This window comes from Miniopterus schreibersii (genome assembly GCF_964146895.1).
Source record: "Miniopterus schreibersii genome assembly, chromosome: 6".
Lineage (NCBI taxonomy): Eukaryota > Metazoa > Chordata > Mammalia > Chiroptera > Miniopteridae > Miniopterus > Miniopterus schreibersii.
The window spans coordinates 59,394,477-59,420,733 of NC_138107.1; the positions used below are offsets into that span (position 1 = coordinate 59,394,477).

Genomic DNA, 26,257 nt, shown 5'->3' on the forward strand with positions numbered 1-26,257 from the left:
TGGGCCATCAGAGAATCAAAAGAGTTTGGGCCCTTTATGATTCAGACAGTTCATGTGGTCACCATGCAGACACATGTTGTAAGTAGACATCGAGAATGGGCAAGCCTGATATTTCCCACACGGCATGTTCTTTTGTGTTCTTTAATTACCCCCATTCTCACAACCCAGTTTGGAGATTGCTGGTCACTCTGACTTTCCCTTTTTCTTTAATGACACAATATTCAGGTTCCACACCTATTAGGAGTCCCCTCTGTGCCTCTTTTGACCTTAGGTAAGATAAACCTATTTCCTTCTTAAACTTCTTAAAAGAGGCTTAATGGAATTTGGAATTTTTCCTATTACAAAAATTCTTAGGTTTTTGTCAAAAGAGATTTGAAATACCATATGAAATCATGTACTCACATCCCTCACCACCACCTCCAAATAACTGGATCACATAAATAAAACATTACATAGAAAGTGCTTTGCTACAATTTATGGGTGGTAAATTTAACAAGAGCTGGCTCATTGTAGGAAAATTCAACTTATCTGTTCCTGATCCTTTTATTCTATACAGAAAAAGAAATTTATGTCAGTTTTTAAAAAATCTATTACTGCTTCTTATAACTGAATCCATTATTTTCTCCATGATCAATCAGGTAAAAACAAGAATAATAGATTGCTTGGACAGAACCTTGAACATAAACATCTCTAAGATCAAAAGTAGAAAGTTAAATGGGTTTCAGGTAGTATTAAAACAAGAAAGGATCATCTTTATACATTTCAAAAATCAGATCTTACTAAAGAAATTATTCTTATTATTAACTGCTACAAAAAGGCAAGTTACATAGTATTTGAATTTTCACAATTAGGCTTGATGGCTTTAAATAACTGAACTCGTTCTATACAATAGTCAAGTGATTAGATCAGTGTTTACCTTATTTTACAAATATTTCCTGTTCATAAAGGAATCAAGGGGCTCTACAATCCTTAGCTCCCCATGATCTATTTTAGTTTCAGAAAAATTTGAGTGAATGTATACACATCTACTTACTATATATAGTACAGCTACTTTATCTCAGGGGATTTTGTCTTTAATCAATGTCTATCCAGCATCTAATCTTCTCTAATTTTATTCAGATAAGCCAACCTCCCAACTTTTCTCCAGGAAAGATGACCACACTTCCCGCTTCAGTGACAAAATTTATTCTAAGCCAATTGGCACTTAACATTCACATTAAGCCTATTATTGGTCCAGGGCTGGGCATATGACCTCAGTTTGTCTGGACAAAAAAAGAATGCTTTTTATGCACGATGCAAATGCAGATATGGCAGTTTCCCATTTCTCTTACCAAATGAGAAGAGAACAGGGAGCCCCAGTTGCTACTGGCAGCCACCAGTGACCATAAGAATGAGGACAATGCTGGTGGCAGAGGGAAGGGTCTGCAAGGACTTGGGTTTTAGTTGACATCATTGAACTGCTAATTGCATTCTGCCTAGAGCACTCCCCTACTCCTGTCTTTCAGTTAGAAAGTTTACAAGTTTACTTAGTGTTTAATCCACTTTGAGTTGGGATTTCTGTAACTGTTTAGATATATTGTTCTTCCCCTTTAAAAAAAGATGACAGACTATACTTCTGGTTTTCTGTGGCATGTTTCGTTCATATATCTTTATATCAGAAGATCTTTGAATCTGTATTTGATTTTGTAACTACCTTTGAGAACTCTCCCTTACCATCTAATGGGGCACAAAATTCGATACAACCATTGTTTAAGGAGATAGTAATATGTTTACCAAGGTTAATGCACATTTAAGACGAGTAAAAATACCCTCTTATCCTACCAGACAAAAACCACAGTTTCATAACCAAGATCAGGCATTATTCCCAGCCTCAGGATCTGAAACAGAGCTTGGCCTGTTTTGTAGTCAATTTTAAACTCCGGCCTATATGCCAAAGGTACATTTTTTTCAGTTATTCAGAAATCGTAGGCCACAGCAACCCTACTGCTCTCCTCTTGTTTTCCTAAACTATTTTGATACTTACTTCCCAGGTCTTGCAGGCTACTAGATGTTTCTTGCATATTTCCATAGATAAGAACTCATCAGCTTTGCAATATGATTCTTAACATTAAGAGATTAAAACTAACATAGATGATTCTCAGATGACACAGACTGAGGTATAGAAAATTCCATCATTTCCTTCTACAAAATGAGAGAAATTTTAATTCTTTTTCTCAACAGCTGCCTCATTTTTTTACATACAAGAAAAAATATGTGCAATTACTCCAAGTACAATCAAGTCATTTAACATGGCTTTAGCATCATTGTAGTTGCAGGATATTTTAAAAGAGAAGAAAAAAAATCTCAAAGCACAGGTCCTGCTGTGCAGCAAAGCAATCACATTCCTTCATAATAACGGCCTGATGGGATTCAGCGATCCGAGGAGTAATGAGTAACCACTTTAACCAGTAAACAGGAAAATGCTACAACAGCCACTGAGCAAAAATTGCCTATCATTTGTTGATCCTCTTGATCAGCACTTCAAATAATAAATAGAAATGTAAGTATCTTTTAAAAAGAAAAATCACTTTGTTCAGTGTGTTTGATTTTGCCAGGCAGTGAGAAAATGATAGGCCACCTTAGACTGTCCTGAAGTGTTACCCGGTCAATAAAATGTGCACATAATTTTTTCATAATACGTGGCCAGATTGACCCTATCACTTAAATTTGTCAAGATAAACTCATTTCGCAGCTGGTTAATAAGGCTGTGTCTCTGGGCCGATTATTGAACTTCATTTCTGCTTCATGATTCCATTCTCTCCTTCGCTGTTCATTTGACCCAGTTGTTGGCATCTGAATACGAAGAGTCTGTTTCAAAATAGTCCTCGAGTTCACAGCACAGGGCCTCGAACGTCGGCCGTTCCCTCGGCTCTGCGCTCCAGCACTGGAGCATGATGCTGTAGAACTGCGGCGGGCAGTTCGGTGGCTGCGGGAGTCTGTAGTTTTGACTCAGCTTCTGGATTACCTGAGCACCCGTCATACCTAAAAAATACAGAGTGAAGTCAACACAAAAGCAAGCTAAAGATTATTAAATTCATCGACACATATACTCTAGATTACAAAGCAAACTGATTTCCTTGGCAAAGCTATGAGGTCTACCATCCCCTCCCCAGGCTGCAGAGATTAAACTAATTCCCGTAGCAAGCAATGTCTACAAGGCTGCAATCGAAGAGCAAAGGGGAAGGAGGCAATAATGTAAATCATCATCATCGTTAATGTAACGAGCTTTTTAATTCTTGCCATCCCAATGTAAATCATCATCATCGTCATCCTATTTTATCTCTGATGCTCCCAAAGGCGCGGGGTGTGGTCATCCTCATAACTCTGCCCTCTGAGTCGGGATGAAGCAGTTAAAGTCACACCTAATCAAGTGAACTGCGGCAGAAGGGCCCACTTCAGAATTAATTACTCACCGCTATAAGGCATTTTGCCATAAGTAATGATTTCATAAAGAAGGACTCCAAATGACCACACATCGGATTTAATGCTGAATTTCTTAGTACGAATGGCTTCAGGTGCAGTCCACTTTACTGGCAGCTTTATTTCGTGTTTAAGTTCATAAATGTCTTCATTATCTACCTGTTAATGCATTAAGAAATCAAGCCAAGTTAAAGTGATGCGTATATGTGTGTGTATGTGCGTATATGTACGTGTATACATACATATATATATATGTATATATACTCTCCACTCTCATTCATCTATAACCTGCTTCATATTAAAATTTAGAAGAAAAAGATTCAAAAGGAACATAGTTCAATTGATAACTACTGTAGCAAATTCCAAAGCTGGGATACAATACTAAAAAATCCATGAGAAGTTATTAATAAAATATTACTTGAGAGGCTACTGTATGCTAAAAATAGCACTGAAAGGAGCATTCTACTGCATATGGGAGAATTTGTGTGTGATGATACTAGCTTTTATTTGGTAAATAAAAATAAATAAAAATGAAAGCAAAGCCTGTCTGTTTTCTGATTTACTGCTGGTATTGAAAAGCAATTGACTTTGATAATTACCATGTAATCACTTTCTAACATGGAAAAGTAGGATCCAAGTGATTTAAATTAATATATCAACTTACTGGGGTTCTAATTAATTTACAAAAAGAAATGATGTTCATGAAGACCAAAAGAGAATCATTTATTTATTATGTTTCATGCCCCATACCCATAATTTTAGGGCACAGTGTAGAGATTAAAAATTAAATTCACAGAAAAACATCTATATTATATCTCCTATATCAATGTCTTTTGGCCTAATATAAAAAAACGGGGAGTGGGATGGCAAGAATTAAAAAGCTCATGATTGCTGAAAAACTCTGGCAGCATGAACTCTGGCAGAAAGTGAGCAAAGGTGGGTTAGGTAACTGTACAAAGTGTACTGCTCTTAACAAGGGAAATAGAGGCAGACAAATAGAGGTTGCTGGTACTGACCAACAGATCATTAATTCAACTACAAACCTAACTATATACTCTCCCATGTGGTTGCTCATTATTTTCTCTCTATTTCCTTCCCCTTGGTGGAGAATTAGAAATAGGAGGTAGACCCTTCTACTACAGTGTTCTGTGGGCCACAGAACTTGGAGAAGCATTGTTTTAAAGAGTAACAGTAAATCTGTTAGTCTACTGGTCTGTTAGGATTTTGAGCCATTACAAAAAACAAATTAAGCAAAATCAAATCCACCTTAAAAACTCTTGCAAGTCCAAAATCTGCCACTTTGTAGATATTATGTTCACCAACAAGGACATTTCTGGCAGCCAGATCTCTATGGATGTAGTTCTGAGACTCCAGATAGGCCATTCCAGAGGCAACCTGGGCCGCCATGTCTACCTGCTGAGTCAGATGGATTTTTGATCCAGCATCATCTAGGCAATAAGAGAAAACAAAAGATTTACTTTGTGAAACATTTAAACTATTGAAGTGAATTCTGAGAATCTTGATGAAATGAGCTATTAGTAGGGTTAAGTGCCATAGCACTGATCTGTTGAGCAAAAAATATATAACCACACAAAAGTTTTTATATCCTGTAAAGGGTTAATAAGACAATAATTTTCAAAGCCCAAATACAATCTCAGGCTGCAGTCTGCAGTCTGCTCTCCCCTGGATGAGTGTTACATAGAGAAAGAAGTAATAGTATCACATGATCCAAACAGCTATAAATATCTGAAAGAGCCCAGGTATTGTCATTTTCCATACCTCACATCACTGTCTCATCTCTTCATGGAAACTGTTACTTAGTCACCTCAGGATTTCTTTCAAACACTGCATAGTTTCTTTTAGTCTTTGAACCTATAAAGCAATGCTAATTTGCATGGCTAAGCTGATGAGAAGCTCTCATTCATCCATTAAACTGTTCTCAAAAACTAGCTAACAGAAACGAAGGGTCTGTCAGTAGTTATAAAATGTGTGTATTACACATGTAATCCATTCATCTTGGTACATTTTTTTCATTTCCCTTTTTTAGCCTGTTTTGAACATCCCTTTAATAGGCATAGTTTCTCCTACTGCTCAAGATCTGTACAACTAAGTTTAGGGAATTCATGTAGTAAGGTCAGTTTGATCATCAGTAGAGAGGTTAGTGCTATTTTGTGATGACTTTGTGAAACGGGGCCAGCCATCCCTGGATAGTGTTCAGCTGCCACATTCTTAGTAGATGTGTTCAGCTTTCTGAATAATTTACAGTCTCATGTAAATCTACACCATCATTATCCCTGACTGAATAAGCCAAGTATTGCAAAAAATGTGTTGGACACATGGTCCAGGGTCTTAGCCATAACTCCTGACTTGAGAGGCAACTATAGTGCAGGGTGTGAAGCTAGAGTGTCAGAATTTGGATTGAGGCTCTGCCTCACATTTCTTTCATGACCCTGGGTAAGCTGCTTAACACACCAATGCCTCATTTCCTCATCTACATAGCGATAACTGTTGTAAAAATGAGAATTAAAATGAGTTAATACATGTAAAGCACTTAAAAATAGTCACCTAGAAAGAACTCAGTGAACCCTACCTGTCCCTGTTAGCCTTGCTGCTGACTAGTCAAAATGAAACTGGTTAGCATTTGTTAAGCTAGAGATGCATGCGGGTTACCCAAATGTAAATGCCTAACAGAAAATAAGCATATCAGTCAGGAGTTCTAAGCATGCAGCTAGAGCTGTGATTTAGCAGTCACAGTTTATCAGTGCGAGTGAAGCATTGAACGTGAATGAGATTGCTAGGAAGCAACAGAATCATGAGAAACACCAACATTTAGGGTGAGAAAAAGAAAGTCGCCACCATTGTCAAATTCAACAAATAAGTCCAGCAAGGTAAGGACCAACCATCATTTGCTAAATACAATAACTAGGGAATCATTGGTGACCCTGGTGGCAGGAAAAGCTGTTTCACTGGTATAAGGGGTTGAGGACTGATGGGAGCTGAGGACATGGTGACATCACTCCTGAGCACCCTAAAATCAGGGGCTATGGGGAAACTTCTATTCACACAAAGAGCAACAAGTTATATACTTGTATTTAGTTAAAGGGTATCTCGGTGAAAACAGTCCTGTCTCCTTCAGTCCACTTACATGAACTGTCAATGACAATGATGAGCCACATGCTAGGATTTGATTTAAATTTTTAAAAAGAGAGAATATTCTAACATATGTTAGATCTGTAAGTATTTATTGGAAAGAAAACAAGCCCAACTAAACTGGGAAAAAAAGCAGATATTTATTCTCTTTAAAATTTCAGTAAGAAATAACTGCACCAATTACTCTCAATGCTGAAGTCTTTTGACAAGCCTCTCCCATTTTGGAGAAATCTATTGCAAAAAAATATTCAGCCAAGCTTAGGGATTATAAAGATGGTTCTATAGAAAAATATGTATGTTATTTCAACTATCAAATATGACATCTAATCCTATTACAGTGGACATAAAAAGGTTTTCACTGACAGGCACAATACAGAAGGAAACTGAGTAATAACAAATTTCCTACCTTGAAAAAATACAGTGGCCTAGGAGCTGCCTAACTCAGTGCACACTTCAAATAAAAGGGCTGGATGTCAAAACTGATATAAAGGTTCACAGACCTGTGACAATTTAAAACTGCAGCAAGAAAATACTTTCAATTACGTTCCATTAATCAAGAGTCTTTCAGCTTACTCTTTATCATTATAAGCTCTTTAAAAGTGGCAAATTCATTGTAAGATCACTTTGTTGAATTTAAGCCCTCTTGATTGGGAAGGGGTTGTCTATAAGGAGCATATCTTCACTACTCCTACTTGCTGCTAAGTATCCTGGCAAATGGCATCCTTAGTAAACTTGACCCTCATATCCCAACCCAAAATATGATAGGGTTTATGCTTAGCTGCGAGTAAACCACATCAACAAGCCACAGAAACCCTCAATGCCAAAGGAGTTTGCAGGGCAATAAATGGCTCCTTTTAAGCTGATACCAAGAGTTTGAAAGCACACTTGACCCGAGTCAACCTTGTTAGGTTCAGAATAGCCCCAACATAATCTATCCATTAATTTATTCAGTCAGTCAGTCACTACATCATTAGTGCACACCACCTATGTGCCAAGCACTGTTCTAGCACTGAAACAAAGAAAAGTTTCTGCCCTCGTGGAGTTGTACTTCAGAAGATAGTAAAAATGAGTTACACAAATGACATGTAGTATAAGATTATTAACAACTAAAAGAAAAAACAAAAAGCAGGAAAGAGGAACATGAAGAGTCAATAGAGGGAGATTAAATTTTAGAATTTAGAGGGTGGTCAGTGAAGGACTCACCATCGTGAGAATGTCTGAGGATATTTCAGGAAGGAAGAAAGTGCACTATGTGGCTCAGTAACAGGAAACAACTTCAGAGCTAAAACACAGCAAGTGTCTGAAGGAAAGCACATCTGGAAGATACGGAGATTAGCAAAGATGGGCAGTGCAGCTGACACAGAGCGACAAGGGGCCCATTGTGGGAAATGTGGTCAGAGAGGTACTGAAGAGCTAGGTCACAAAGGACTCTGGGTTATACAGAAAGAAGAACCAGCAGGAGTCATTGAAGGTTTTAAACTGAGGGGGAACATGATCTGATTTACATTTTAACAGGATTTCTCCAGCTACTGTATTGAGAAGAGAATGAAGGGAACAAGAATCGAAAGAGTGAGACCAACTAGGAAGCTACTGCAGAATCCAGGAAAAAGCTGATGATGGCTTGGACCAGACTGAGAGTGTTGAGAAGTGGTAATATTCTGGATGTGTTTGGAAAGCAAGACAGTAGGATTTTCTGTTTGATTAGACATGGGATGTGAGAATTCAATGACTCCTGCATATTAAGCCCAATTGTTGACATTATCAAAGAATGAAAAAAACACAATAGTAGCAGATGACTGGAAATAATGCAAGAAGATCAGTTTGGGACATGTTGTTTTAAAATGTCTAATAGACATATGTAGTCGGGCTGTTCACATACATTTATTTTTGTCTCTTTTTAAGCACTTTAGATAATCATACTCCCCTATTCCATTAGGCTTGGTTAGATCAAATGAAGATAACACAAAGTCTCTTCTGTCACTTAGGGTCAGAAGCTTTAAGAGCCAGAATAAAGTTAGTCACATCCCCTGCCCCTGCCAAGGTGATAAAAAGACCTGAGGCACCAATCAATCTATTTTGCATGTGTATCATGAGCAAAATAAACACTTGTGTTAAGTCTCTGGGACTTGAAGGCTGCTCCTTGCCGCATCATGCCTACATTATCCAGACTGACACAACATTTAAGTAAAAACGTTAAAAGGCAGTTGGATATATGATACTGAAATAATGGAGGGAAATATATTGGGGAATTGTTCATACTTAAATGTTACTAAACAACACAACCTGTTGAGATTAGCAAGGGAATTACTGATATTGCAAGAGTCCTGGAAAATTCCAAAATATAAAGAGGTCTAAGATGTGAGTGAAATCCCACAAATTGAGAAGAACAAACAAGAAACAGGAGGAACAGCCACTGAGTGAAGTGTCCTGGAAGCCAAATGAGAATGAAGTGTTTCCAGAAGGAGACAGTGTCCATCGAATAAAACACTGCTGATCAGTCTGAGGATTCAAAATCGACTATTAGATTCACCATGGTGAATGTTGTAAGTGACCCTGACAAAGCATTGTTGTTAGCAATGACCCAAGATGGCTCTTGTACTTTTGTTCCTGGGAATAAAGATAAAGAGTCATTGGTTGAGGTTAGTCTTTTTATAGTGGGCAACATATTCTGATGCTGTTAAATTTTATATATTTATGCAAGGGAGCTAGGTATATTTCTGCTTTTAACAGAATTTAACAGGCTTTATGTTCTTGGATCTTCTAATCTAGTTTTGCAATTTGCTATTACCAGCTTCACAAGTCACCCTGAAATAAGAGAACACTTGTATTGTCCTGATATCTTCATTACATTGTTCTCATCTCCCTTTACCTCTTTATACATTAGCACAACCCCACTCTGACATTTCAAAAAGTATAGAAAAATTTTTTTTTTTTTTTTTTTTTAGCATGAATTACAGTCAACCCTTGAACAATGCGGGTTGAGCTGCACAGGTCCACAGGATTTTTTTTCAATAAATACCAGTACTGTTTTTGATCCGCAGTTGGGAGTCCACAGATGCAGAGCGCTGACTGGATGCATTGATCTATACCATTTTATATGGGAGACTTAAGCATCTGTGAATTTTGATATCTGTGGGGGGTCCTGGAACCAAACTCCTATGGATACCAAGGGACAACTGTAATAGTTAATTTTGGGGGGGCCAAAAATTATAGACAGATTTTCAACTGCAAGGGGGGTCAACACCTGTAACTCCACATTGTTCAAAAGTCAACTGTATTCTCTCAGTACTTGATCTCAGCTACTTTGAACATCTCATTTTAAGGCTTCTTATATTGTTGCTTATGAAACTGTTCAATAATAAACATCCAAATTTTACAGTGTCCTTAAGTCTTCCCTGACTACAGGAAGCAGATGTAGATAAAGCAATAGTATATTTCTGCTTTTTAGTACAAAGATTCTAATGTTGCCTAACAGTGGAAATATTTTAAACACCAACAAGTACAATGTAGTCAAACATTGGCAAAGAAAAAAAAGGAGGGTGCTTCTCCCTCTCTTTTTCCCCAAGTATTTTATGTCCCCTAATTCTGGGCCATAGAAAATCTTGGTCCATGACCGATCATGTTCAATTAGTTATTGTAGGAAACAAAGCATCATGCAAAACATCTATTCTTCAATTTTCCACATTACATTTAAGTACTTCAATGTGTCTATGGTGAACAATTTGTTCTCCCACTACATAAATATTTTTCCTTCCTTTGAGTACACAGTATATATCCTATTAAAGAATAGTTAAGCAATTCAATGTGAAGACATTCATTCTCACGGATGTACACATAGTAAATATCCTTTGGGTTATAGAAAGCTTGCTATATTGACATTTATAGGAGTTGCTAAAACTAAATTACACTTTTTTCCCCCTTTTATTAAGTCTTTAGCTTACTTTGGAGATATTCTAGCAGACTTCCATGTCTCATCAACTCTGTAATAATATAAATTGGATCTTCTAAAGTGCAAACAGCATAAAGCTGGATAAGCTTTGGATGTCTTAGGCTCTTCATTATCTGTGCCTCCCTCAGGAAGTCATTTGGATCCATTGAACCTGAAACAAGAAGAGGGGAAATCACTTTATGTTACTGAAGCATCCCTGTCCTCACAGTAGCTTGGCAGGAATCACCAAGATTGCTTCCTGCCTCTCTGTAAAGTAAGAGCATTGGTGTAACAAATCTTCAGATTTATCAAAGAAGAGAATCAGTTCAGCCAGGGCAACCTAATAATTGATGTGTCGGCGCATGAGGGTGTATAGTTTATGTGTTATGGCCTATAGATGAAGAAAGGTTGATTCAGGTCCATATGAAAAATAAAGAAAAAAGGAGAGACTGACAGTCTAATTGATAAAACAAGGCAGGCATCTTAAGAACACAAAGAGAGGACATTCTATTAACATGAATGCTGGAAGACACTGAATGTTTTTGGTCCAGGATCCAGGGAAGACATAGTTTCCCTATCCTTGCTACCCACTGTGGGAACAGCTAGATAACAATCCTAAAGCAATGACATTTGGCCAAATTGATGTCTTTAATCCTGTAGGGACATATGGTATAGACCAAGTAGAAGATATTCAAAGGCCATCCCCAAAACTTAGTGGTTTTTTTCCACCAGTCATTTATGTCTAACTTGAAACCGATATTCAACATTTTCTCCTGTATTAATATTCCCACGGTCAGAGTCTTAATAGCTTGATCAAATGATAAGGCAGACAATATTGGGGCCCATTCTGAAGACTCATCTATAATTAAATTGCATTTAAATGACTCAACTCTGACTCAACATGCAAAGTGCGAAGTAGTTAACATCAAATAAAATCTGAGAGGAGGAAAGACACCTGGAGTTTATATTTCATCGGTAATTTTTAAATCTTTAACTTCCTGTGGGATACGATATTTCAGAGGTATTGCTGTAATTGAAGAAACACTATAATTTCACACTTCAGTATTCACCATGGTTAATAGAATAGTACAAGTATTTCCACTGATGCTCAGAGAGACTGTTCCCTCCATCGTCCTCTCCTGTTGAAGGCTTCACAGCTGGTATTTGAACGGAGCCATGGGGATAAGCTTTGACACCCTAAGGTAACACTCTGACTTGTTTACTAATGTGAAGGTAAGAAGAGTGACAGGTGACCTGCAGATCATTTCCCGAAAAGCATTTAGGCAGGTGCCCTTGATATGTCCTTTGAGAGTCTAGAAATTTAGAACCCAGGCTCCATCAAACTCCCGATTCTGAACAAACCCTGGCTCGCTGTGTGATCTTTAGCAAGTTATCAAACATCTCTGAGCTTGAGTTTCTCCCTCTGTAAAACGTAACTAATAATCTCATTGAAATGACTATTAGGATAGTCACAATGCCTGACATGCCTATGCAATGACTCTTGACCGTTATTTGTATTATCATACGAATCATCTGGGTAAACCAACCAAATCGGCTGTATGTATTTCTTCCCAGGCTGGGGGGAGGGATAGGACTTAAGGAAGGAAGAGAAGGGAAAACGGCCTCTTCTCTTCCCCATCACATTTCCCTGAGCTTCCTCAATTTCACCCCTACCGCTGGTTTGCCCCGTGTAATCAAGTAGTGTTAACAGCTTCAGACACAGTGGCAAAGTGAAGGTGAACATAGAGGAGGCACTCAAACCCTAACAAAGGACTTCGTTCTTGGTTGTTACAGCTAGATTGGACTATGATCAGATATGGATACAGTGGGCTCCTTCCCACCCGGAAAAAATAATCTGATTCATGAAGCTTCCAGTGATAGCAGAAATTACCATCACCATTCAGACAACCTGAATATAGGATACATTTCTATGTTGATGCTGTGGGTGGGCATCCGATTCATGGAAGGCAGGACACTCTGCTCGTTGCCAGGTCAGACTGTCCACAATAGCTGAAGCCGCAGCATGTCAGGAGCCCCTGCAGGTGAAGGCTGGCTGCACTGCTTATAGCTGACCAGCTGCACAGCAAAGGAGACCCCATCTCAACTCCACTTGTAATGCAACATTAAATATTAATTTCTGCCTGTCAAAGCTACCATGGGAGTTGATTTCAGGCTCATCTTTATTGCATGGTAGTCTGCTAAGCAGTAAATAGCTGCTGAGATTGATTAATGGCCCCAGTGAAGTGAAGACATTTAACCAATCACCAAAGCTGTTTGCTGCTATTACACTGTAAATCAATAATAATTATTCCTGTTGGAGAGAAAACTATTATGGCACATTTTTTGGTATAAGAAATCTGATTTTTTTGTTCTTTTTTGACCTCCAGAAGGTCTTCCTTGGAGAGCAATGTTAGGATGGATAGCTAGCTGTTTCTTTTTGGAAAAGCATTAGATTGGACATTAAAAGTTTAGTCTCAATTGTCAACAAAATTAGGTTTCAAAATCAGAAATACACAGGGATTGTGAAAATCTCAGGTGCTGGAACAGATTGTCCTCACCTGGAGTACTCAGTGGCATCTGGCCACTGAAAAGGCCTTCTCCGTTGCTTCGTGTGGCAGGTGTAAATGCTGAGGCTGGACTCCTGCACTAGCGAATTTGTACTTCAGTGGACATCTGTCAGCAGCCGACTGAAGCTCACATTTATCAAGAACTCTCTACACATATTTGATGTACATTTACTCAATTTGTCCTTATAAAATCTTGTGAAGTAGGAACTAATATAATTTGCACTTCCAGGTGAGGAGATTCAAAAAGTTTAATAAATTGTCCAAAGTCATAGAGGGCAGAGCCAAGTTAGGATCAAGATTTACCCTACAGCAAACTTTATGCTCTTACTTATTATACCAGAGGGTCCCAAATTTAGTTACTGGCACACTCACTGTCACAGGAACTTTTTCCATGATGCTCCTAAGCCAAAATGGATGCCCAACAGTCCTATTGATTACTTGGTTAAATTCAAACAACTTAAGAAGTATTTGTATCCTAATAAAAATAATTTTTAAAATTTTATTCGTAACTACAATTAATTACTAAAGGGATGTGTGCATCTTCTGGGCTGCACAATTCCTCAGGTCTTCAAGCAGATAGGACACTGCTACCTGCATTTCCAGGTCCACACTGATTTTTGTGTGGATCTCGCATTTGGTCACAGCAGTCACCAGAAACCTGGTTCACAGAGATACGATGTCAGCAAAAGGAGTCTGACGTGATCTACTGCTGGCGCCGCACGCTGTCTCCCGGTGCGGGGTTTGTGCAGGGTCTGAGGTGCCCCTTGGAAACTTTCCGATACCCCACAGCACCCTGTGAATCCACCCGGGCGGCCCGGCTGGGAACCAGTGTCAGGCTAGACTGCTCGCCAGCGGCACCCAGGTGCGCAAGTGCTGCCACCTGGTGGCTTTCTAAACTACGCATTTTGGACCGGGGAAGTGATGGAGGTCCCCCAGGGAATTGCAGTCTAGCTTCTGGTTTCTTTCCTATGTTATTAGAAATAGGTATGGGGCTACTGCAGTAACAGTTCACTTTCATAGTGTGTCACTTCCCTGGGGTGTGGTGCAATAGTAGTAGATGTGAGTTCAAATTCTAGTTCTGCCTTTTACTCATTTTGTAATAATAATAATAATTATTATTATTATTTATTATTATAGTTTTGATTGGTCATGTACTATGAACCAGCCATTATGTAAAGCATTTCCACTAATGACCTAATTCAATCTTCATAGCAACCCTTCTAGGTTGGCCTTAATTCTATTAACTCTATTTTGCAAATGATAAAACTGAGGCATGCAGTAGTTTAAAATTTTACTCAAGATTATAAGACTAGTCAATCTTAGGAAAGTTACTTAATTGCTCTAAATTCTCCTCTCTCATCTTTAAAGTGGAGGAAATAATGTCTGGCTGAATAAATACTGATTTTAGTATACTTTTAATTTTCACTACAGGGAAAAGGAAGATGGAAGAAAAAATTGTTCCTACATTTTCAAATATGAGGTCTTTTAGATGGACCATTTTGCCTTTTGACCATACACAATTAGTATGTAATAAAATAGTCATTCCCTGAAATAACTCCAAGGTTCCGCTGATTTTTTTAAGTATTTTCAGTAAGTGAGTATTTTTTAACTAAATCTAGGAGAAAAGGGAAAGAGGGACACTGGCAGGTTGGATCCCAACCCTAGAAAAAAGATGCCTTACTGAATCTTATACTGAGGATATATTAAGACTTAGCTGATCCAGAGAGCATGCTCTGGCCCTTACAGTCCAAAGTCTTGGCCACGGGTTACAGTCACCGGGGCCAGAGAGAGTGATTACAACACTTGCTTGGTGCCTGCACTGGTGTCCTGTGACCTCTTGGACATGTACAGGGGCAAGCTGAACTTATAAAAATCAACATACGCCATTGAACCTTTGACATTCTCATTTTTCGTACCTGGTTTTAACGTTTTTACTGCGACTGGCGTGGTATTGTTCCATAGGCCTTCCCACACTTCGCCAAACTGGCCGGATCCTAATCGCTTCAGGAGCTGGACAGAGTTGCGGTCTATCTCCCACTGGTCCACAGTTTTATATGACAAATCAAAAGGAGCTGGGACTTGTACCTATGTCACAGAAAAATAAGAATACTTGTAAGAAAAAAAATAATTTTTTGAATGAAAATAATCGTCTACATACTTTTTAAAAGAGACTATTTTAAAAAACAAAATATTGTAAATTTTATTCTAATCACTTTAAAATGATAAGCAGTTGTGGCAGAATCTGTATAATTCCTTCTTCAAGCTGATTTTCCCCCCATATCCTGCTAACTCAGGCACCTGCTGTCCATCTGTCCCCCCCCAAACAATCCCTCCCTCACATAGGTCTGGAATGATGTCTCTCTGCCTCTTTGCCTAACTAAATTCTCCCAATTATAAGGCCAAGTTGAAGTTTCCACCCAAACTCTCTGGCCTATAGCACTTACTATAGATATATACTTTTGCATAATTACAAATTTCATCTTTTTGAAATTCATTTATCTGCTCATTCATTCATTTACTCATCCATTTAATAAATATTTTCAATCACCAACGAGGCTCTATTCTGTAACCAAAAAGGCAAGGCCACTGCTCTCTTAGAGTTCATAGTCTAGTTTACCATCTACCATCCCAAGCTTCTTCATAAACCTTTTTCCTCATTGGATTTAACAATATTAGTTAAACTGAGTATTTTGTAAGCTATATCTTTGTATGTAAGTTTTGCATAAGCTATATCTTTGTAAGATATCTGTTAGCATGAGCTTAGGTACTACTGTGGGGCCATTCCTGTACTATCTAAGATGTACATACTTACACAAAAATTGCACATTAACTTGGCAGAGTTTCACTCACTATATTCTATACATACTATAGAAAATTATTCAGCTTCTACTGGTCCATAAAATTCTGATCAAGCATCACCATGAAGCTTTCATCAATCATCCATGTATAAACCACAGTGCTGGCTATCCCACTAACAGTGTGTGAGACCTGGACTCTGAGGAGGAATTGAGGGCATGCCTCCTACAGTATATGACCACTATGTAACTTTAAATACATTTAAGTAAAACATGCAAACAACTAAATAATGATGGATGTAGACACAGTCTATAAATGTCATCTCCTCCCACCAAACAGGTCAAATAATCAAACTGTTAGAACAGTCAGTTAAATGATATCTATATACAGACAACTCAACCAGTTAATGAACCTAGTAATTTCATATTAATATTCTTGAATACAGAATTAACACTCTTGAATACAGGAATTATATCCTGGCACTTTTTTCCCCTCCAGCCATATAATTAAGTGCTCCAATGGCAGGATACCACATTAATTTCTTAGTGCAAAGGATGAATATTTTCTGTCTTCAGTGATTGCCTTAGGTCAAGGGTTAGCAAACATTTTCTGAAAAGAATAAGACAGTAAATATTTTAAGCTTTTTGAGTCAAACAGTCTCTATTGCAACCACTAAACTCTGCTCTTACAGTAAAAAAGCAAAGGGAATTTGTAAATAATTGAGCATGCCTATGTTCCCATAAAACTTACTAACAAAAGTAAGTGTGAGACAGTATTGGCACATGGGCCATAGTCTGCCTATTCATGCCTTAGGTAATCAAATGACCTTTTTTCTTTCCTGAACCAACATATCCCATGAAAATTATTCAATATCTAAAGGGAAAAAGTTAACTTCAAAGCACTTCACCTTTAAGCAAGGTTTTCCCAGCTTGACACACAGGCCGTCACTTATCTTGGTGTAGTGGCTCACGAATTCACTCAGTGTTGTAAAGGTTCTTCTCCGAGTGAGGCAAAATTCTCCTTTATCCAGTCGTCTGATTTTGTAGTGTTTCACAACCCCTTCAACTAAAACTGGAACCCAAAATAAGTCCCATTAATAATATTTTTGCCAAAGCCAAGCAGACTTACTTATTTTGTGGGGATAGTTTCAATGCATGGAATAAAATTTTCACAAATTCTACTGATTTCTCAACTTTGTTTCAGAAAAGACTTCAGGAAATTTACAAAGGACATATATCAAAATTTTAAAAAAAGAATTGTGAAATCATAATTTATAAGAAATATAAGATAAAAATAAAAGAGTGAGGTTAGCACAAAAAAACTATGCACTGAGGTATAGTATCTTTGACTAAAACAAGCCATAAAATTGACTCAATCATTCTAGCAATGCAAAGAGGAAACATTATCAGCTTCAGAAATTGCAGCACTTATAAGATGAAATCACAAAAGGTATTTAGAAACAGTTCAACTCTTCTTGATACAAAGACTAGGAAGAATTTTCTCCCATGAAATCCTATAACATGGACACTGAAATAGACTAAACAGTGTCTTCAGTACTATCCAACAATAATACACAAAATTCTGCATGGCCATTCATTATAGTGTCTCTCAGTGCAGGCTGATAACAAAATGTCCTAGCACATTTCAGCAAAGGCAATTCTACAGGCCTAAAATGACACAGTCTATGATACAATTTTCCAGCAGTTTTGCTTAATCCAAGAAAAGTCCTATAGCTTCTAGAGAAATAGGCCACTTGCCCTTTTTTAAGTCACCTGACTTGTAGAGGATATTTTGTTGCTTTTGCTTGCCGCTAATCACTGTCCTCTCTTCTGGTAATGGCACCCCAATCAATATTCATTGAGGAATCATTGCTCCAATCAGAGCATGTGGTTCAGAGGGACCTGTGCCAACCCTGAGCCAAGGAAGAGTCAGCCAAGAAGACTGAATTCCAGGACTTGTACAGGAAGATATTTGTTATTGTTGCTGCTTTGTTTTGTTTCTGTTCAACTGCTGAGAGTTTGGAGCTACCAGAAAATTCTTTTCCCCCAGGGAAAGAGATAAGCTGCCTGAGAAGACAGGCTGTTCAGTGGGAAAAGAGTCTTGATAAAAAAATTTTAAAAAAGGAAGCTTAACCCCTGGAACCAGCTGAGTGTGTCTTGCCCGCTACAAGAGTCAATTAATTACCTAATTTTTGCTTTAAACTAGTTTGAATCTGGTTTTCTGCACTTGCATTCAAAATATTTACTGAAGCTCTTCATACCTACTCTTTCACTCAGCAAAATTATTGGTAAGTGCTGAGCAGCATTTACCAGGAACACAGATATTCTGAATTCCTTGCTAAATATAGAAACTTGTGTTTTAATAATCAGTCAAGTTGGTGCAATGCTCTCATGAAAGGGAAGAAGACTGAGAAGACATCTCAATCCCAGTATAGAGGTTTACTGAGGGCATGCCAATAGCTAGGACAATATCTTCCTTGAAAAGTAATTGGTGTACACCAGAAGAGCTATAATTTTTAAAAAAGACAATATCAAGTGTTGACAAGGAAATGGAGTAACTAGAATTCTCTCTTTCTACAGTGATGAATCTGTAATTTTTACAACCACTTTGGAAAACTACCTGTCATGATCTACTAAAGTTGAACATAATCAGGCCTCTAATGTAGTGATTCTACTCCGAAGTATATAATAAACAAAAATATACAAAATATTCACCAAAACACATATATAAGGATGCTTTTAGTGGGATTTTTTGTAAGATCCTAAAGCTGGAAACAATCTAAATGTCCATCAACTGTAGAACGTACTAATAAATTGTTGTATATTTGTCCCATGGAATGCTGTAAAGATTTGTAAATAAACTATATATACACAATAATATGAATGAATTTCACAAACACAAAAATATGGTTCCATTATTTAAAGATGTAAAAACAAGCAAAACTGTTGATATTAAGAGGCAGACTGGGGTGTTGGTGACTTTCTATTTCTTAACTAGGTGCTGGTTACATGAGTATATTCACTTTGTGAACATATATCAGACTAAACTCTTATGAATTGTACACTTTTGTTAAGTGCATAAATCAATTTTTAAAATATGAAAAAAAATGATTGTTTGCACCAGTCCATGCATGGGCAAATGGAAGATCAAGTTCCCAAAGTATTACATAATGGTGCATGCTGAATTATTTCAGTCTGCAAAGTTGTTAAGGTAAACGTTATATATTTATATAATGGAATATTATTCAGCCTTAAAAAAGAAGAAAATCCTGTCATTTGCAAAAACATGAATGAAATTGGAGGGCATTGTGCAAAGTGAAATAAGCCAGACAGAGAAAGACAAATACTTCGTGGTATCACTTACATGAGTAATCTTTTTAAAAAATTGAACTTATAGAAACAATGAGTAGAAGAGAAGTTGCCAGGGGCTTAGGAGTAGTAAGAATAGGGAGAGGTGAGTAAAAGGGCAAAAACTTTCAGCTATTAGATGAATAAGGTCTGAGGATCTGATGTGTAAAATGGTGACTACAGTTGATAGCACTGTATCGCATAATCGAAATTTGCTAAAAGAATGGAACTTAAATGTTCTCACACACACAAAAAGATAAATATGTGATGTAATGAATATGTTAATTAACTCAATGGGGGAATCCTTTTACAATGTATACAGGTATAGAATTATACCATACACTTTAAATGCCTTATAATTATACATATATATATACACACACATATATATATATATCAACCACATATATTTCACTCCTCCAAAAGCAATATAAGCTTTTTAAACTACAGTTTTTTAGGTTTCTGGAGCACATCCTTGTACACTCCGATCTGTCAAGTTACCATTCCCACTGGCTATGACTTTGGGGCAATGATAATTGGCCTGTATAATCATCACTGAATAAAGTATTTTATTAAGATACAGAGCTAAGTTCACAGGAGAGTCTTATATATGGATTAAAAGGCTAACGATTTGTCAAAAAGAGCTGTAAACAATATCAGCCCCAATTCATTTCTCCACAAAGTATAAAAATATTAGAAATAGAAAGGTAGCTAAATATAAAGTATATCTGCAGGTTATATAAATTACTGCCCTGAAAGCTCAGTCTTTGCCATTTATCAAAAAAAAAAAAAAGTGCACAAATTACAGCTGAGATGTGTAGCTAGTCAATAGGTCTATAATTGGAAATGATGAGAAGCAATAAAAAGAAATTCCTGTATTTAAACAAGATGAACAATATCTGGCTCCAAATTGACTACATGGAAATTAAACATAAACTGAGGAATTCCTTTTTACTGCACCACTAAAGGCCTAGTGATTTCCAAGCTAGAGACTAAAGTCAATAGATGACTGAAGGGTTAAAGAACTCCTTGAGATTTCCTTAATACGGGATACAAATCACAATGATTGATGCTGATTATAAAGAAAGCCTAATAAATGTTTGTCAACTATTTGCAGATAAAAGTTTAAACTCTCAGTTGTAAAAACCAATACTGTGTAATACATCCAGCGTTGTCAAGCACAATACAAGTAATTGTGTTTAACTGAAAAGACTACAGACGGGGAAATGTGAGACCCAGATTACAATTTAACTTTATATCACCAAAACACGTCAATCTCACTTGGCCTCAGCTCCCTCGTCATTAAAATAAAAGAGTAGGATTTAGCAAATCTCCACATTTCCAAATGTTTCCACCTTAGTGGTTCAGCATTTCTAATGGCTATTGCTTGCTCTCTCTAAATTCCCATTTCTTTTTTTTAGCCCTTTCACAATACTTAATTCTCACCTCAGAGCCATGACCACCACTTGAAAACTTTTCCTATGGATCTTCTAGAAACTGACCTCTTCCTTCAGGTCTCATTTTAAGTCCTCAGAACCAGCCTTCCCCTCACCTTATGGAATATAGCCTTCCCTAGCTCCTGTGTAATGGTACTTATATATTTGTAACACCCTGTGATGGTGTCTATCTCGGTAGAGGTGATTCCACAAAGAGCAGAAGCTCTACTGTCTTAATCCAGTACGTATCTAGGGTTTGGCACCAACTAACTACTAACACAAAGAGCTTCTAGATGAATGAATGATGTCACTGACTCTTGGATTTGAAGTGAAATATAAGCCTCTGAAATGTCAGCTGCAAAAATTAAATAGGTAATTATACAAATACTTTCAGGACAAGACTTCCCTGGAATTTTATTTTTATTTTTATTTTTTTAAAATATATCTTTATTGATTTCAGAGAGAGGAAAGGAGAGGGAGAGAGAGACAGAAACATCAATGATGAGAGTCATTGATTGGCTGCAGCCCGCAACCCGGGCATGTGCCCTGACCAGGAATCGAACCCCGATCTCCTGGATCCTAGGTCGACGCTCAACTGCTGAGCCACGCCCAGCTGGGCTGGAATTTTATTTTTAAAGGGAGGAAAACAAACTTAGACCCAGGATATAAATACTATTAGAGTACAGTCATTCATGTTTATATCCAATTTCTTTATTTTTTGCAACATAACACAGAAATAACTGCTCCATCTCTTACTGATATCAAGGGTATTTCTATGTGGTTTATTCAAGTTTTTAATTTAAATAAGACTGAAAGATTTATGTAATTTAAAAATTAGATGACAGAAGCTACATCAAGGAAATTCAATATATATAGTCAGGATGGAGGCACTTTAATATTGTGTTCCTGAGTAATCAAATCCAAAATATATGATTGCTTTTTAAAAGTGGTTTTAATTTGTTAGTAGTGAATCCACACATTTACATTAACATCAAGAATAAAGATTGAATTCAGGGGGTCTCAGAACTAGGGAGAAATAAATTTTCTAATTTTTTTCTGGTTCATTGTAATCTTTATTATTGAACCAAACCCACTCCAAGTTCTATAGACCAGAAGTGAATAATAATACTTGTGTCATTCTTATTGTGAATTACTGTGAGTTCAAATTAGTTAAGCATTTTAGTAGTTCAACTGCAAAAAAAATATGTAAGACTACTATAAAATATAATGCAATAATCCATCACAAAGCTCAGTAGTATCATGATTGAATGAACCGAGCTAGAAGGCCAGGCATCCTGAATTTACATCTTGACTCTCATTTATGCTGTTTGACCTAGGGGGAAATGTCTCACCTGTCAACTGATTAATGTACCAGAACTTGTCCAAGAATTAGGATATATCGCAGAGATGTAGGTAAGCATGTATGAGGAGTACAATAAAGGTTTGTTGAATATTGAAAGAATTCAACTATTTCTCCCCATAAACTTCTATAAGGACCCTGACACAAGTCACCTGATTGATTGGCCACCTTCACATCCAAAGTAACTGATTCTGGGGGAATTCATGTGGTATTGATGGAGTCTTGTGATTTCAGTCCCATTTATAGGCCCAAATGCTTTTTTTTTTTTTTTTAATATGTTTTTATTGATTTCAGAGAGAGGAAGGGAGAGGGGGAGAGAGATAGAAACATCAATGATGAGAGAGGATCATTGATCAGCTGCCTCTTGCATGCCCCACACTGGGGACCGAGCCTGCAACCTGGGCATGTGCCCTGATCAGGAATCAAACCATGACCTTCTGGTTCATAGGTTGATGCTCAACCACTGAGCCATGCTGGCCAAGCCCAAATGCTTTGTCAAGTAGTCAAACAGCTTTCTCCTAGAGGTGAGATCTTATTTTACATTGTCTCTCATGGTAGAGACAGGTTTGTCTACCATCCCACAGAAGAGTGCTGGGATATTTCTACACACCACTAACATATTACTCAGCACATATTAAGTCATTATGAAATCCAAGATATTCCAAAGTTAGATTTTTAATAAGACAGAACTTACAGGAATTAAATTTTGAATACAATATGTATAAAGTGAGAGGCTGTGTCTGAAACACTCAAAGACAACCTAGTACACTCAGGGAAAAATATCAGTATAACAAGGAGTTTGGCGTTTTATAGATAAACAAATGGTTGATTGAGCCGGTTCTCAACTGATCCTGTGGCATCATTTGAGCATAGCTTTATTCCTACTGACTGATAATAACCTGTTTCCACACTGAGTAAAACAATATGACTTAGATGATTGAGCAAAGGATTGAAAATCAAGAACTTACTGCCCTAATCTTGTTCTGCCAGTGATTTGTTCTTTGACCTTAGGCAAGGAATTTCATTTCAGTTTCCTTATCTAGAGAATGAGAATAATGATCTTATCTACATACCGCCTGAAGGGATAGTTTAAATGTCATTATTCACAATGGATGACAGATATATCTGTATGTCCAATGTGTGAGTACTACCTTAGAATGTCAGTATTATCAAATTGCATTGTCAACAAAAGAGCCGCTTCCAAAGTAAAATTCTCCACTCAGATGAATAATAATGGCTACATAACATAGTGGCCACAAAATATATGAAGTGAAAAAATTACTATTCATTCTGTGGGAGGGAACTCCTGCACTTGCCCACTCCTGTTTATTTGGTTTCTCTGTGGAAGATTTGTTTGCACTTTTTAAAACTATTACAAAAATATTCATGATAAAGCTCCTCCCATATCATTATTTCAGAAATCATGCTAAGGTGGGTCTACACCAATAAGTAAATAACATTTAACTAAGTTATTATATTGTATCCCCCATTAAAGCAGAATTCAAGACACACACATTTCACAGTGCATTTTGTTCTACAGCAAATACAGCAGGATGCCAGTAGGAGTAGTTTTGAAAGAAGAAAGTACCACCGTCTTAAAATATTAAAGTGTATCAGGTAGAAGAGTTGTTCTTGCCTTTTCCGAGGAAAAAAGAAATCCACTAAAACCACAGGGAACAAACAGAACTAAATCTTGTTATGCACACAACTCAACTAGTGGGTCCCCTAGGGCTCCTGCCTCCCCACCAGGCATGTTCAGTGTGCTGTGGACATCAGTCAGTAAGTCTGGCTATTAAACTGATAGGTGGAGTTAAGTGAAGGCCTATTAAGGGAATGTCTACGTTAGGTGAGTCAAAAAACATACTAAAAAAGCTCTTTGAGGATACATCTGATAGCTCTCATGTCCTGAAGTCTTCCAGGATTGTTACTGATCTAGGAGACCAGCTGAGATACCTTCATAGTCAAAGATGACATAATCAAACTTTTACACATAAAAATAGACTCTCTCTTTTATATATTATACAGCATAGAAACCATGAGTTTTAACCATATGTCTGTCCAAACAGTAATGATAATTTGAGAAAAATGTTGGTCTTATCCTTTAGTCCCTTGTGGTCTAAATCATTATAAAAATAGACCAACACCCTATGAAAGCTGGCTCTTAAATTTTCAGAACAGAATTTCAACTTTATTGTTTATCTATGATATCTTAAGAAGATGAGTATCTCTTTAATTAATAATACATAATTATACATCTGTATTTTGTCAGATAATTTAATTGAAAAGTGGCTACCACAGTATCACATGAAAATTGCCTTTGCAGCGTCTGATATTGCAGAGAAAGTCCCAGAGAAACAAGTCCCAGAGGAATCTTTATTCCTCTCAGGATTCTAACTGCTCACTCAGTATCTGATCTGCAATAAATCATCAGGAATTTACATTCTTGGATTATATTAACTCAGTTTCCTACAGAAAATCTTTCACTAGGCTAAGATGTAATGAAACATGGGAGCCAGTGCTTCAACTTACCCTAAGGAAATATTCCAAATATTTACATGCAATTATTTAATTATATCCCTGCTTTGTTCCAGAAAGATCCAGAATCTTGCACAGATTATCAAAGTTTTTTTAAAAATTTGATAAGTGGATGAAGGAAATAGAACAAAAAAGGAAAGGAGAGGGTGATGACTCCAGGAACAAGGCTGGTATGCTTTATGTAAGGTATTCTTCAGATTCCAATCCATGTTTGCTAGATGTGGGCCAAAGATTTGACTCTCTGCATTTCTGGAGCTTATAGCCATTAGGGAAACACATTGTTACCTGATACCCTGAAGAAAAATATTAACAAACTGTTACTCAAAACAAAAACAAAAACAACCACTATTCCTGGTAATGAAATGAAAAACATTTTCTGACCTGTGTCCTCGTAAAGAAATCGAAAATGCAGTGAGCAATATCATCATCGACGTTCTTAACAGTAACTGCACCAACACGCCGCAAAGGGCTGGTCCTCATAATGTCCATTAATGTAGGCTCATTTTCAACATAAATTCAACAAAAGCATTTATATGGTCTTGGTCTGTGTGCTCAGTGGTTAGAGCATCAGCCTGCGCACCAGAGGGTCTCAGGTTCGATTCCGGTCAAGGGCATGTACCTGGATTGCAGGTCCGGTCACACACACACACACACACACACACCCCCAGTCGGAGCAAGTGTGGGAGGGAGGTAACCAATTGATGTGTCTCTGTCATATTGATATTTCTCTCTCTCTTCCTCCCCCCTCCCTTCCACTCTCTCTAAAAATTAATAGAAAAAATATCTTCATTCCTTGGGTGAGGATTGAAAAAAAAAAAACATTTGCATGGGAAATTAAACTGAGTTCATTATCCAAAATAGGAAAAGCTATATGTATGAAGATGTCCACTGCAGCATTTTTATAGCATTAAATAACTGTTAAATTGTAATAAACAAAAAGAACCACTATTCCTGGTAAAATTGAAAATTGAGAGTTAAAAATACAATCATAAAAATTATGGAGTAACAAGAAAAAAATATATACTGTGTTAAGTGAAATAAATGGAATACAGAATTAACAGAATAATATAATTGCAAACATGAGGATACATCCGGCAGCTCACATGTCCTGGGGTCCTTCACTGCTAACAGAACCCAGCTGAGATTACTTGTAAAAACCATAATTGCATAAGAGCAAAGATGATTAAATCTGCCAACGTGAAAATAGTGTGTTAGATTGGCAGATTTGTGTTTTATTCTCTGTTTTCCAAACCAACTGTGATAAAAGTATAGTGACTTTCAAATAAAAACATACACATAATGCTTCCAGCTTTCTTCGAGAGGCAATATAAGAATTAACTGCCCGAGACAATGTCCACCCTGTTATGATACTTGACAGTCTTTATATAAAGACGACCATGAACCCCTTTCTCTTTGAACTTCATGCTTGAAATCATATAATGCATCTCTTCTTACATAAGCCAGTAAGCTGTTTCCCTTTTCGCCTTACCTGTGGAGAACCCCCAGCTAACCTGGCTTCTACACTGTGATGGTGATCTCCCCTTACAGGCTCAGCAAGGTCTATTTCTCTGTTCTTTTTCCTTGGGTTTATCTTGTTTTATGTTTAGCTTTATTTTATACTGTTTTGGCAATGTAAGCCAACCTAAAACCTTTTGTAGAAGTAAATAAACACACGCACA

At 37.2% G+C, this 26,257-nt stretch overlaps 1 protein-coding gene across 1 annotated transcript in view; it reads right to left on the reverse strand.

Moving 5' to 3' along the window:
* Positions 1-461: 461 nt before the first annotated feature.
* Positions 462-26,257, reverse strand: part of FRK (fyn related Src family tyrosine kinase) — an 82,364-nt gene continuing 56,568 nt past the window's right edge. Inside the window, exons 3-8 of the mRNA XM_081140244.1 lie at positions 16,808-16,971; positions 15,021-15,189; positions 10,551-10,709; positions 4,726-4,907; positions 3,453-3,618; positions 462-3,021 (exon numbers count right to left, since the gene is read on the reverse strand). Coding sequence (XP_080996370.1) covers positions 2,810-3,021; positions 3,453-3,618; positions 4,726-4,907; positions 10,551-10,709; positions 15,021-15,189; positions 16,808-16,971 — 1,052 coding nt within the window. The 3' untranslated portion in view covers positions 462-2,809. The remainder of the gene's footprint in view (positions 3,022-3,452; positions 3,619-4,725; positions 4,908-10,550; positions 10,710-15,020; positions 15,190-16,807; positions 16,972-26,257) is intronic.